This window comes from Panthera uncia (genome assembly GCF_023721935.1).
Source record: "Panthera uncia isolate 11264 chromosome B2 unlocalized genomic scaffold, Puncia_PCG_1.0 HiC_scaffold_24, whole genome shotgun sequence".
In the NCBI taxonomy this organism is placed as follows: Eukaryota; Metazoa; Chordata; class Mammalia; order Carnivora; family Felidae; genus Panthera; species Panthera uncia.
The window spans coordinates 65,960,398-65,976,049 of NW_026057580.1; the positions used below are offsets into that span (position 1 = coordinate 65,960,398).

Genomic DNA, 15,652 nt, shown 5'->3' on the forward strand with positions numbered 1-15,652 from the left:
TCCCATTAAAAATTTTTCTGAACTGAATGATACAAAATTAAATACAGAAATGCATTTTAAGTGCAAAGAATCCTTCCACTGTTGCCAGTAAACAACTAACAAAGGGGAGTTAAGTAATTTCACAGCCGTATTTTCTCACTCTCCTTCACTGAGAACACAGTCGTTTGCATGGCATAATAAGCTGTAAATTATAAACATTTTTACATAGCCTGCTGCAAAGAAAAGTCTGCCAGCTTTCTGCTATATTGGAAAGTGTTCAAGTGATTAACTATAGCTTTGGAAAGAAGGGGTGGAAACTTGTTTTGCGTCTCAGTTTGTTGGTTCTCTTATGCACAGCCTCTAAAAATCCGTTACATCATTATTTGCAATGAATATGTAAGTAATTATAGTAGAGCAATAGAAGCTCTGTATTTCTGCAGGATGTAAATTACCCATGGACAGCAGCAAATCTTGTAGGTGCATAATTATCCAAGTATTTCCTTGAAACAGTGTCTCCAATAAGTATGAAGACAGTGGTTTTCAATATCAAAATTTGTAGCACTGAGTACTGCAGGATTAATGACCACTGAAATACAGTTTGTACTTCTTCTACAGGAAAAGCTCATTAGACAGAACATCTTCTTACGGCACAAGTCTATTTTAAAAAGTGGTTTGTGTATCAAGGAAAATATAGTTATCTGTATTTCCCAACAGATAAAGAATAAATTTGTGAAAGGAAATGCACAAAGACACATGGCTTGTAAATGTAAAAGTTTTAATTTTTAAATTGTAGAGAGCCCTATCATGATCCACATTCAACCTCAAAAGAATATCCTCAAAAGAAAAGGATATTCTGTCTCCGTGAATCAACACTAATTCATGGAGCACGTGAGTGCCTACCATAATGATAGGGCTTTCGTGGTCAAAGACAACCTGGTTTTTCTAACTGCACAATTCACACTAGAACATAAAATGTTCTAATTATGTTATATTCACATAGAACACATGTTATATGTTATATTCACATAGAACATAAAAATCAGTGCTTAGTGCTGAGGATTTCAAGATAAGTAAGAAAATATGTTAGAGCACCCTAATCCAGAGGCTATCTACAATAATGGAAAGAGCATGGATGCTGTGGCCAAATGGGGTTTCAATCCCAACTCTGCCATTTACTTACACTATAAACTTGATCAAGTTATTCAATTTCTTTACATCTGTTTCCCAAGCAAAGCAATATTTTCTTAATGAATGTCATGAGGACTAAATAACTTAATATATATAAAGCACATGAAAATGGTACCTGACATGTTAAAAATGCAGTATGTGTTAGCATAGTAATAATTACTATTTTTCTGTATTCACCACAGTCAGCCTGGTACATAGCAAGGTGCTGGTTGTTGAATAAATGAATGAATCAGTCAATGAGTGAATGAACAAATCTAGGAGAGGGATAAAATAGGTATACAAATTAATACAAGACACACAAGAAGTGCCTCAAAGATACAAAATATAACAGAATGCTCAGTGGTGGGTTGGAAGATGACTAAAACGCAGGCCCTTACCTCTAGGAGGTACTGTCTAGTGGGAAAACATATACATATACATAAATTAGTCATTAGAAAACAATGTGTTAAGTGATCTAAAAATTCACAGAACATTCCCTCTAGGTTCTGGCTCTAATACAGCCATGGCTTTTCCTGGAGTACTGAAAGCCTTGTATCTTCATGAGTGGATATGTTTAACCATTTATAAGCCACAGGCTGAGGAGTTAAGAGGTGGGACCAGTGCTCTCATTATTTACCATCTTAAGAAAACCACTGTTCTTTTGACTACTTTCCACTGTCCTCCTCTCTTCTGTTACTCTGTGTTCATCAAAGTCCTTGGTGTCTCATTCAGTTCTGTTGTTCTCCTGGTTGACTTCAATCACATGAAATACCCATCTTGTAGTTTCTCAATCTACTCAATTCAATTTCCACTATATGCTGCCAACCTCACTTTCAGGCACAGATGAACTTACCGTTCAGAACTGTCCTACTTCTGAAATGTTCAATCTGAACCTTTCTTTTTTTTTTTTTTTTTTAGTTTTTAAATTTAATTTTATTCGTTTAAAATTTACATCCAAATTAGTTAGCATATAGTGCAACAATGATTTCAGGAGTAGATTCCTTAGTGCCTCTTACCCATTTAGCCCATCCCCCCTCCCACAACCCCTCCAGTAACCCTCAGTTTGTTCTCCATATTTACGAGTCTCTTATGTTTTGTCCCCCTCCCTGTTTTTATATTATTTTTATTTCCTTTCCCTTATGTTCATCTGTTTTGTCTCTTAAAGTCCTCATATGAGTGAAGTCATATGACTTTTGTCTTTCTCTGACTGACTGATTTCACTTAGCAAAATACCCTCCAGTTCTATCCATGTAGTTGCAAATGGCAAGATTTCATTCTTTTTGATTGCCAAGTAATACTCCATTGTACATATATATATACCACATTTTATTTACCCATTCATCCATAAATGGACATTTGGGCTCTCTCCATACTTTGGCTATTGTTGATAGTGCTGCTATAAACATGGGGGTGCATGTGTCCCTTCGAAACAGCACACCTGTATCCCTTGGATAAATGCCTAGTAGTGCAATTGCTGGGTTGTAGGGTAGTTTTGGTTTTTTTAAGTTTTTTGAGGAACCTCCATAGTGTTTTCCAGAGTGGCTGCACCAGCCTGCATTCCCACGAACCTCCTACTTTCTATCTACAACTTCCTAACCTTTGAGCTCTCTGACTGCATTACTACTCTAATCCAGAATACAAATCGTCAAGACCTCCAGACCCTGGAGGTCTTTGTCACTAAACATTTTCCCTAATTTTGGACACCCCAGTCAAGCCTACATACCTTATTTTTATTTATTGACTGAGTAATCTCTACTCCCAGCATGGGGTTTGAACTCATGACTCCGAGACCAAGAGTCGCAGCTTCCTCTAAGTCAGCCAGGAGCCCCAAGCTTAAATAATTTATTAGGTCAAGCATTCCTTTCCACATACCCTTTTCTTGGTCATGTTTTTACCTTCTTCACTTCTATTCTAGGGCCACTAGGAATTGTTGTGTTAAGGAATCTGTATTTAATCCTGTAGGGAATGAGACACCATTGAAGAATTAAGGATATTTTACTCCACTTACAAACTTAAAAGCTTGAGCAGAAGAGGAGGGAATAGGGGAATCTTAATAAAAGAAAATGAAGACCCAAGATACCAGTAACTATAGAGAAGAAGGATGCCAGGATTAGAGAAACTAACCTGATTATCTGCTCTTTTCCCTCTATTATCACTATCACCCAGCTACAGAGTCCAAGAGTGAGAAGAAAAGTCCAAGAACATATTGGAGAAGGAGTTCCTCAGGCACTGTAGATGCCAGTTCTCTAATAGCATCTTATGCAAGAAGTGTTAAGGATTATCTGTCTTGAATTATACAAATTCGATTTAATTAAATATGGAAGGGCTGTGGACCCATAGTGAATATGGTTATAGCTCTAAAAGTTAGGTTCCAGAAACAGAGGTCTAGAAATGAAACTGCATCAATAGTGTCAGAAGGCTACTGGATGCATAAATTATTTTCTTACTTGTCACTAGAGGTCAGAGACTATTTCTTATTAATATTTGCATTTCCCTCAATGCTCAGCCCCTGCCTTGCAGAAAGGAGGCAGTCAGGATGTGCCATATTGGACCACACACTACTTGAACCTAGCTGAATATGTGCCCTGTCAGTTGAGCTCCTTGACCTGAAGCCCATTTTTATCCCCATCTTACAGACAAGTAATCACAGAGTGATTAAGTGGCTTGCTTAGGTCAAATAGCTAATCAGTTACACATCTGTGACAAGAACCCAGATCTCTAGAACTTGTACCCATGTCTCTGTTACACCACACTGTCTACCAGTGGGGGTGCCTTGAGCCTGGGTTCAAAGGATCAACATTAGGTCACACAGCTATTAAGCAAACTTTGTCACTAAACATTTTAAGTGACTGCAAGTCTTCTACATAAAACTAACATTTTGCTATCACAAGTGTCAAGAATTAAGCCCTGTTTAGGGGCGCCTGGGTGGCTCAGGTGTTTGAGCGCCAACTTCGGCTCTGGTCATGATCTCACAGTTCATGGGTTCAAGCCCTGCATCGGGCTCTGTGCTGACAGCTCAGAGCCTGGAGCCTGCTTCGGATTCTGTGTCTCCTTCTCTCTCTGCCCCTCCCCCACTGGTGCTCTGTCTCTCTCTGTCCCTCAAAAATAAACATTAAAAACTTTTTAATTAAGCTCTGTTTAAAATGCAAAATTAGACACTGGACATTGCCTTTGACTGTGGCTTCTTGCTAGTCAACACATAGCCCTTCTTTAAGGAAAAGATTTAAACAACTTCTTCACCAATACCAAAACAATTTATGCAGTGTGTTTTTTGCTGTGATTTAGCTAGGCAGGCTAATCTATAGCGAGATATTTATATACGATACACGAACTCTCCACTGAATAGATTAGTAGCTGTGCCCATCTACTTTTTGTGGTTAATTATACTTGTTTTGTAAGAGGCTGTTCTTATTTTGTGTTTTTCCAACAGCCTTGGTGAAGCAATGACTTGTGATGTACAGTACGCTGAACATAAAGAGCCTTCCCCTTTCTTGTTCAACATATAATTGCTGCATTTGTGCATGCTGTGTACGTTGAAAATAACAATAAAAAGTTAATGAAGAAAATAAGTACTAGTTGTAATGAATTAGTAATATTGCTAGATTTGTATCTTGAGTTTATTTTTATTGTTGTAAGTGGAGTACAATCAATAGGAATATGTAATCAAACTGCACATGCTTTTATCTCTTGAGATCTCTCTGAAAGGGAGCCGAGATATCTTTAGGAAATTATCTTCAAAAGCCTACTCTAAATTCAATTATTCAGCATAATCATTTTAAATCACTGTCAATAAGCACTCCTCATTTTCAAGGTTCTTGTAGTACAAAAAGATACATTTCTTTCTTTTTTTTTTTTTTTTTAATTTTTTTTTAACATTTATTTATTTTTGAGACAGAGAAAGACAGAGCATGAACGGGGGAGGGTCAGAGAGAGGGGGAGACACAGAATCAGAAGCAGGCTCCAGGCTCTGAGCTGTCAGCACAGAGCCCGACGCGGGGCTCGAACCCACAGACTGTGAGATCATGACCTGAGCCGAAGTCAGCCACTTAACCGACTGAGCCACCCAGGTGCCCCCAAAAAGATACATTTCTTAAATAGGTTTTTATTGCTTTGTAAGTATGAAATAGGACTTTCTTTTAATTTTCATGTTAATTTTAGTTATACAAAATAATACGAATAGATTCTCTTTATAAAAAAATTAAATGTTACAAACAAAGTCCCCTTTGATGACGTCCCTATAGCTGTTCCCAAACCTTCCCCCTCCCTACTTCTTCCAACCACTGTCACTATCAGGCAGGTGAGGTTTCTTCTAGACTCTTTACTAGCATTTACATACGTCCTCTTAAAAAAATAATAACTCTTTCAATGCTACATATTTCAATATTGATTATTTCATGTTAATATGATTGAGCCCTAAATAAATAATATGATCAACACGTTCCCACTTAAGCCTCATTTCTTAAGGCGTTTTTTTGATTTGGTCATCCCCAAGATAAATACGGTTTCCTGTTTTTGTTAGGCATTTTTAAGTACTAGACAAACTGTAACGTGCAGTATGAAGGTGAAGATTGATAGGCACAGTCTACTGTTACCATAACTGGAAGTCATCAGAAATCAGTACCACATTAAAATGTTAAGTTATGAACTACAATATTTTCAGGTGAGACCAAGACCAATTCTCTAAATTTAAAGATTTATAAACAGGGGCACCTGGGTGGCTCAGTCGGTTGGGTGTCCAAATTCAGCTCAGGTCATGATCTCACAGCTCATGAGTTCAAGCCCTGCATCGGGCTCTGTGCTGACAGCTCAGAGCCTGGAGCCTGCTTTGGATTCTGTGTCTCCCTCTTTCTCTCTCCCCTCCTCCGCTCATGTTCTGTCTCTCTCTGTCTCAAAAATAAATAAACACTAAAAAAATAAAAAAAAATAAAGATTTATAAACAACAACAAAACTTGCTTCTTTCACAGTTTTTCTATTTCTCCACCTTCCTCCTTAAATTAAGATTTCGTTTAGGCCTCCAAATATTCTCCCACTCCTTCTGTGACAGCATCCCAAGTCTGACAAACTTTTCTCAGAGGAGAAAGCAATGCTAATATCATTTTATTGCCATGGTTTTCTAGATTTAACTTCTAGTTATGTTTATCATGCTTTCTTTATGATTAGTTCTTGGAGCCCAACAATGACTTTAGCATATGATCATTAATTAACCTTAATTACCTGAATAATACTGAGTTGAAAAAGAATTAGCATAGTTACCAAGAAATTATGGTGTCCATTTTAACATGGATGGTAAACCAAAAAGGTTCATCATTTTGCTTCACTCCTGGTTTCTTTATTTTAAAAAGCCAGAACTATACTTTATGCATTTTCATAGGTTATTTGATCTTGTCAAAAAGGGCAAAAAATAGAAGTCCAGGTCAGTCCAGGGTGTCTAAGGCCCTCATACTAATAGTAAGTTTAAGCTAACTACCCGCTTTTTACCAGTTTTTATGAAGTGTGTAAGTAAAACATGTATACAGTTAAAAAATAATTCAGACACTGAAGAGGGCATAAAATGAATAAAGTCTCTCGTCCCATTTCGCCCCCTACCAGTTGCCCCTCCCCAAAAGGACCACTATTAACAACTCTTTGTGTCTCCTTTAAAGCATTTTCCATGCATACAAAAATCTAATGCCCACCTACTCAAGCCCCAATGGGATCAAATTGTAATGTTTTTTGCATCTTGCTTTCTTCTTGATTCTTTTGAGATCTTTCCAGATCAGACAAACAGACCTCCTTCATCCTTTTAAGCATTCATTTCATATTCCCTTGCATCCATAACAACATGTGCTCTACTGGTGGATGCTTTGATTGTTTCTTTTTTGGGGGTTGTTGTTGTTCTTGCAAACTATGCTACAAAGAGCATTCTTATATATACATCTTTGAGCATTTATGTTAACACATCAGCAATTTTGCTAAATCAAAGGGTGGTTGGATTAAAATAAAACTTATAACTAAAAATGCTGTAGCTATCTCAAAGCAAGGCAATGTAGTTTAGCTGAATAGTCAGAAAGAAAAGAAACTATGTTTGGCAAATTTGTTTCAATCCCTTTTATCAGAGTTAATAAGAGGTGTTGAAAAATTTTGAAGGTAGAATGAAAATATGTGGTCTGTTTAATTTTTTTTTAATGTTTATTTATTTTTGAGAGGGGGAGGGAGGAACAGAGAGAGAGAGGGAGGCACAGAATCCAAAGCAGGCTTCAGGCCCTGAGCTGTCAGTACAGAGACTGATGTGGGGCTTGAACCTACATACTGTGAGATCATAATCTGAGCTGAAGTTGGATGCTTCAGCGACTGAGCCACTCAGACGCCCCATATGTGGTCTGTTTATAACTGCTAGTTAACAAATCATTTTCTAAGTAACTAACTTTTTCCTACTAACAAACTTAAAAAAAAATTTTTTTAATGTTTATTTATTTTTGAGAGAGAGAGACAGAGACAGAGCACAAGTGGTGCAGGGAGCAGAGAGAGAGAGAGGGGGAGACACGAATCTGAAGCAGGCTCCAGGCTCTGAGGTGTCAGCACAGACCCCAGTGCGGGACTTGAACTCACGAACTGTGAGACCGTGCTCTGAGCTGAAGTCAGACGTTCAACTGACTGAGCCACCCAGGCTCCCAAAACTTTTTAACCTTTGCCAAACAGACCTCCTTAATCCTTTCAAGCATTCATTTCATATTCTCTTACATCCATAACAACATGTGATTTATTGGTAGATGCTTAGATTGTTTCTTACTAACAATTAACTAACAATTTAACTAACAAGCTAGTTAATGTTTGAAATAACAAACTTTTTAATCTTTGCCAATCTGACAGGGGAAAACAGTGATTTTTGTTTTAATTTGTCCACTATGATGAATTCCAGCCTTTTCCCCCTTTTATTTCTAACTATCTATAATTCTTCTTCACTGAATAGCCTGTTCATTTCCTTAGTCCATGTTTCCGTTGTATTATCTTCTTCTGATTTGTTTATTAAAAATTGGCCCTTTGGCACGTATGTTGCAAATATTTTTGTAACTCTTGACATTTTCTTTTGACCTTATGGTTATTTTTTCCCACTGAAGAATTATCTTCTGTGCAGTCAAGTGGGTTAATTTTTTTGTTTATAGTTTCAGAGTTCTGGAACCTTTTAGGAAGGTCTTTCTTGCTTAGACATTAAAGAATAATAAAAAAATTTAAAGTAATAATTTAAAATTGTTGTTATTATTAATCAGCCATGGTCAAATAGTCACTGACCATCATCTATGTGTTAGGAATATGTGTTACCCAGCTGAATGCTGGGTACCATGGAGAAAACAGAACATCTGAACTATGTTTAATAGCACACAGAGTACACAGTCTTCTGTTATCAGCATTACAAATAAATACAGAAAATGATCAGTCCATAATTTTCTTCTTATTCATCAGCTCACCTGCCACCAGGAAGGAACACTATCACTGCACTGGCTCCCCAGGAGCAGCTCACTGTCCTCCCCTCTGAACAGGGAGAATGGAGTTGAGGGCAACACAAACACAGAAGAGTGTAAAGCCTACCAGTAAAACTTTAAGCCATAGAGACACCAGGATGGAAGCTGTAGATAACAGAAGTGAGGAAATAAAATGCAGTAAAAGAAGGAATAGGTCACAATATGGAGAAAAACAAACTTTCGATGGGATTTTCAAAATTTTAGTAGATATTCTGTAGCACTTCTTGTTATGTTTTATTTTTGTTTTTTTTTTTAAATGATTTTCTACTAATACGTTTCTTTTCTTCTTTGAAATGTCACTTTACCTCTTACTTTACCTAGTAGGTAAAATATAACTAGGTTAAATTTTTGAGACCTTTTTATGTTCCATGAAGAGTACTTTAGAGTCTGCTTTACAGCGTACATCCTGAATTACAGGTTGCAAAGGACATAACAGGTATAGGGGCTGTGAGACACAGTCCCTGTTAAACTACTCAAAGTCACATTCTGTAAAATGTGATTCCAATGTTTATTCCGATCTACTACATTTATGTTATACGGAAGTTCAGCCAGGCAAAGATTTAAGACAATGCTCTGGGGCACGTGGATGGCTCAGTCAGTTGAGCGTCTGACTTCGGCTCAGGTCATGATCTCGAGGTCCGTAAGTTCGAGCCCCACGTCAGGCTCTGTGCTGACAGCTCAGAGCCTGGAGCCTGCCTCCCATTCTCTGTCTCCCTCTTTCTCTGCCCCTCCCCTGCTTGGCACTCTCTCAAAAATAAACATTAAAACAATAAATACTCTGTCCAAGGAACTGGTGAGCTATAAAGATGTACCTGGGCAAGGTGGTCTAGCTGAATAGTCAGGGAGAAATGGGTTTGGCAAACTTGTTTCAATCTTGTCTGCCAGAGTTAACAAAAGATGCTGGGAAATTTTAGGCAATGAAGATAGAATGAAAATATGTGGTCTGGAGGTGCCTGGGTGGCTCAGTCATTTAAGCGTCCGACTCTTGGTTTAGGCTCAGGTCATGATCTCATGGTTCATGGGCTCGAGCCCTGCGTCAGGCTCTGTGCCGATGGAACGGAGCCTGCTTCGGATTCTGTCTCCCTCTCTCTCTGCCCTTCCCGGGCTTGCGCTCGCATGCTCTCTCTCTCAAAAATAAAAAAACATTAAAAAAAAAAAGAAAATATGTGGTCTGTTTATATCTGTTAGATGAGAAATAATTGAATCAATTCTTGCTAAAACAACTGAGAAAGCTGAAGCATTAGTTAAAAAAAAAAAATTCACCTGAATTTCTTTAAACTTAATAATCATGTTATATTACAGAAGTCCACAGTTTGTAATATCATGTTTTATGGATTATAATTTTTTTATACATAAAATAAAAGTAATCTATCATTAACAGTAACAGGAAGTTATAAACTTATTTTCTCAGGAGTGGCTAGGGGTACTTGTAAACTTAGTAATACTTTAATTATTTAATTATTTATTTATTTATTTTGAGAGAGAGCATCTGAGCAGGGGAGTGGCAGAGAGAGAGGGGGGAGAGAGGGACAATTCCAAGCAGGCTCTGCACCAGCAGTATGGAGCCTGAGGTGGGGCTAAAACCCATGAACCATGAGGTCATGACCTGAGCTGAAACTAAGAGTTGGATGCTTAACCAATAGAGCCACTCAGGCACCCCAGTAATACTTCTAAAAAAATTAATTTTTTTATTATTGAAGTATAGTTGACATACAATGTTATATTAATTTCAGATGTACAATGAAGTGATGTGACAATTCCACACATTACTCAGTGCTCACCAGAAGAAGTATAGTCACCACCTGTCATCATACAAAATTATAGTAATACGTTTTTGACTAATCACTTTTGCAACCAATTTTTTAAAGTCAGGATTGGTGGAATAACTAAAGTTCATTGCCTTGTTGGCAAAAGGCTATGGTAGATGTTTATAGTGCGTTTTTATAAATGTAGCTCTCTTAACCGTTTTTCAAAATGTAGCTATTACATTTTAGCCTAACTTCTGCCTCTCTTGGCCATTAAATGATAAGTTTACTAAACATATCCACAGGTTACATCCATCAGTTATATCCTTAGGCCAAACAAAAGAGGTCACCTAACTCACTTTTGGTCCCTTAGGTAATTTACTCAGGTCCCATTATCTGACCTCAAAGTCAAGGTTATGAGAGAAAAACACAATGTAAATCCCAGCAGTTTGGAGGTGAATTAAAAAGCTCCCAAGTCAGTACTTCCCTCAAATGTTAAATAATTCACTGTGGCATTATAGATACAAGCCTCCAGCAAAAGTTACACTTGAACAATTAAGGAAGCAGGAGCCAAACAAATGACTGCAGGGGTAGAGAAACAAATTAATGGTTTCTCATAGTACTGTGCTAAATTACATTTTCACATTAACAAGTATGTAAAACGCACAAGCATCACCAACGACTTACCAGATCAAGTTTGATTACAGAAAATAACCTAGAACAACCCACCAGGATTATTTGCTAAATGTAATTGTCGATTCTATACACTTGAATATGAAATCCATTTATATTATTTATAAAGTTTTTATACTCATAATATACCACCTACTGTTTTGCAAAGTTCTTTTACAACTGTTCATATTACTATGACCATCTGCCAAATGTGCTCTGTTCCTGTAAAGGATCAGAAGGTGATGCAGCTGTTTCTTAGTTGCTAGATAAGAAATTCACAACACAAGGTCACATCACGGTGCACTGTGCGCATACAGATACCAGCACCTGCATAGTATAAAGAGTATACATTTTAGAGCAGAATCAGGATTTAAATCCCAACTCTATCACTTTCTAATTAGAAGATTTTAGACAAGTCTTAATCTCAGTATTAGATTATTTTTCTGTAAAATGGGAATGATTCATTTATGCAACAAATATTTATTGAACACCTATTATGCATCAAGTAGTACTTTCCAAGGCTTATTTTAGGATGAGAGAAAATAAAACATAGCTGGTGTTCATCAGAGGTATGTATGGTTAACCAATTTCAAGAGCAGAGGCCTGACCAATTAAATAGTCAAAGTCAGCAGACTGAAAAGCAACAGAATTCCTAAAGGCAACAGAGATACATGGGATACAAGGTGAAAATGAGGTCCATTTGCTTTCCAGAGACTAACAGGTTATTGGTACTTATTACAGATCTTTATGTATTTTCTCTAGTTAATTTAACTGATAAACTCAGTCAATAACTTTCTATAAAACTCATAGCATAATGTTTGAGCTCTAATTCAAACAGATTGGGGAAGGACATAGATGTATAAAAGATTTGCCAAGTTACTTTCCATTCAGAAGTTTTGCAAAGACATACAAGCATAAGACTGTTTTTGGTATACTAATTTAATGGATAGTCTAACCTATATGTGACATAAATTCTTCGAATTGGATGAGAAAAGCTGAATGGAGGGGCTCCTGGGTGGCTTAGTCAGGTTAAGTGTCCGACTTCGGCTCAGGTCATGATCTCGCAGTTTGTGAGTTCGGGCCCCGCATCAGGCTCTGTGCTGACAGCATGGAGCCTGAAGCCTGCTTCGAATTCTGTGTCTCCCTCGCTCTCTATCCCTCCCGACCTTTCTCTCTCTCTCTCTCAAAAATAAACATTAAAAAATTAAAAGAAAAAGAGAAACTGAATAGAATCAAGAAAATAACATGAAACTTGGAAGAAAAAGTACTGTAGCTGGAGCCTCGACTTTTCTCATTTGCCAGTTGTGCCATCTTGAAAGTCTCAGGATGTGTGAATCTCAGTTTGCTCAAGAGTAAAATAAGTATAACGACATCTCTCATCTATAGCATTTTGTGAGGATCAAATGGGATAACCATCATAAAAATGATCAGGAACCTACAAAGCACTAAGCAAACATAAATTATTTCACAGTGAGTAGGAACTGAAAATGACACCAAGGTATCCCTTCCAGTGAAGATACTTGTATGGATAAATGGTAAAAGGTCTACAAAATTATCCTGACCCTGGAGGAGGGGTCATCTGTAGCCATGATATTAATAACTTTGCCTGCTTGCTTGTTAATGAGGAAGGATTATCAGACTTCTTAGCTGGTAAGCAATAGTCATCTCTGAATATTATATAAGAAAAAATGTATGGATAAGACTACTAGGAATAAAAAAAACCCCTAAGGTATGGATCAATTTTTAAAGTACATCTGTAAGATATATTAACCATAAGTCAAACTTCCTAGAAATGCTTCCTTTGGTGGGGAAATTTTCCTTGTCACCCATGTTTTTAGAATCGTTTTATTTATTTTCATTTGAGAGAGAGACAGAGAGAGAGGAAGAGAGGGGCAGAGGGAGAGAGAGAAAGAGAGAAAGAGAGAAAGAGAGAGAAAGAGAGAGAGAATCCCAAGCAGGCCCTGTGCTCAGAGACATGGGGCTCAATTCTATAATCCTGGGACCATGACCTGAGAGGAACTCAAGAGTTGGACACTCAGCCGAGTCACCCAGGCACTCCTGGAGTGGTTTTAATTTCACATGCCAAAGCCTACCTGCACAGGCTATCTAGAGGCTCTCTAGAGCCTTTTAATAGTGTCATGTACAATACTAAATTAAATAAAGTTATTGATGATACACTGTTACTAAAAATATGCAGTGATTTAAAAAAATAAAACTGAAAATTTTAAGTTTGTTTTATATGTAGCAAAAATGACTCATACTCATAAATTTTTTTTAATGTTTACTTATTTTTGAGAAAGAGAGAGAGAGAGAGCATGTACTCGTGTGAGCAGGGGAGGGGCAGAGAGAGAGAGATGGGGACAGAGGATCTGAAGCAGGCTCTGCACTGACAGCAGAGAGCCCGATGTGGGGCTTGAACTCACAAATGATGAGATCACAACCTGAGCTGAAGTCAGATGCTCAATCAACTAAGCCACCTGGGTGTCCTCTCATAGATTTATTGTTTAGTCTAAACATATGAGAGAAGAGAAAAAAATTTCCTTTTTTTTATTAAAAAAAATTTTTAAATGTTTATGTATTTTTGAGAGACAGAGACACAGAGCATGAGCAGGGGAGGGGCAGAGACCCAGAATTCAAAACAGGCTCCAGGCTCTGAGCCGTCAGCACAGAGCCCGACGCGGGGCTCGAACTCACAGACCGCGAGTTCATGACCTGAGCCGAAGTGAGACGCTTAACCGACTGAGCCACCCAGGTGCCCCAAGGAGAAAAAATTTCTTATCCTAAGTAACTTTAGTAAAAACCTCTTCACCATAAAAAGAAGCATAATAAAATAAATGATGCAGCATTTGAAGTATACTACTTCTCCTAAAATGATAGCTGCATCATTATTTTATAACTAGGTATCATTCTGAGTAGGTTTAAAATCGTAAATCCTAGAGTAAACCTCTATAAAAATACAATGATACAATGATAATCAAGGAGAGGTAGTCATGAATAGAAATTTATCTTTTTTAATTTTAGGGAGAGAGCACAAAGGGGGTTGAGGGGCAGAGAGAGAGAGAAAGAGAGTCTTAGGCAGGCTCTACCTCAGTGCAGAGCTCATGGCGGGGCTCAATCCCACGACTGTGACCTGAGCCGAAATCAAGAGTCAGATGTTTAATTGACTGAGTTACCCAGGCACCTCATGAATAGAAAACTATAAATGCCCAGAGTAGAAATGAAAGTTTTCAACACAAATGTACAGGGATTCCCCAGTTATGCATGGAGCTGCTAAGTCTGTCAGACTTGTTAAGAGCAATAAAATTACATTAATAAAAGGTGGGGATTCCTGGCTGGCTCAGTTGGAGGAACATTCGACTCTTGATCTCGGGGTTTTGAGTTTGAGCCTCACACTGGGTGTACAGACTGCTTAAATAAATCAATAAGTAAACTTTTAAAAAGAGAACAATAAAAATACATTTTTAACCTTATAAAATATTTTAATCTATCCTTGAATCAGAGAATGATAAAAAACTAAATAGTGATTTCCACTGACCGCTGTTCAGTAAGAGGAAACGCAATTTAGAGAGCGATGTCAAAAGACTAAGATCTTCTTACCATGAATAGATCCCACTGACCATATCATAGTTCTGACATGATGCATTCATGCTGCTGGGCCCAGCTGCTTTAGAAATAAGTAACACCACCAAGCCCCTCAACTGGAGGTTATGCCGGCTCTCATGTACAAGCCCCCTGCCAACAAAGAAAGAAGAGGATTAACATATTTTCACAGAATCAGTCAGATCAAGTTAGGAAATTGCTACCATTCACCTATACTTCCAAAGTCAGAGAATGGGACTTGTTCACAGAAACAGAATTGGGGGAAGAGCTAACAGGAGGAAGCAATGAGTTCAGGAATCAACTAGAGAAACCCAGGGCTGGTTTTAAAAGCGACAGTCTCCAATTGTGGGACCTAATGATCTGGCTTCCTCCTGTTTCTGGGTTTTCCTACGATCTGTACCCTACGTCTCACAATCTCAACCATCTGCTCAACCCACAGTTTTAAAGTGCTTTATGGTAGCTGACAGCAACTGAAATACAAATTGTATGGCTTAGATGAAGTGATGTTATTTGGTGATGATGGTGGTAAGGGAGAGGGGCAAAAAATGATTTCTGTCTTCACACGTAGAGAAGATACTCAGAGAATTAAAGTGACAAATTCAAATGACTTAAAAATTTATTTGGTAAGTAAAATGGAAATGTATGCCATCAGCAAGTGTTGCCATTTCCTATTATTTATGGAAAGCATTATCATTCTAGACAACAATATGGCTTTAACTTAGCATGTCATTTTATTTTTGCTATGAGTATTGAATTTCCATAATTTTTACTATAACTAAGGCCAGGAATACATGTTTTGTTTTGTTTTTTATCTCCAAGTATTGCAAATGGGTGTCACACAAGAACTAAATGGCATCATCATCATCATCAGAAAGAAAGAAAGAAAGAAAGAAAGAGGAAGAAAGGGAAAGAACGAACGAATGAAAGATGGACAATATATTATAATAAATTAATATTTAGAACAAAGCTCATGAGCACTAATCAAATAG

General features: G+C 37.6%; 1 protein-coding gene across 1 annotated transcript in view; it reads right to left on the bottom strand.

The window, feature by feature from the left end:
* PDSS2 (decaprenyl diphosphate synthase subunit 2) overlaps positions 1-15,652 on the bottom strand; it is a 263,597-nt gene that overhangs the window by 142,304 nt on the left and 105,641 nt on the right. The window contains exon 2 of the mRNA XM_049654088.1: positions 14,661-14,795. Coding sequence (XP_049510045.1) covers positions 14,661-14,795 — 135 coding nt within the window. The remainder of the gene's footprint in view (positions 1-14,660; positions 14,796-15,652) is intronic.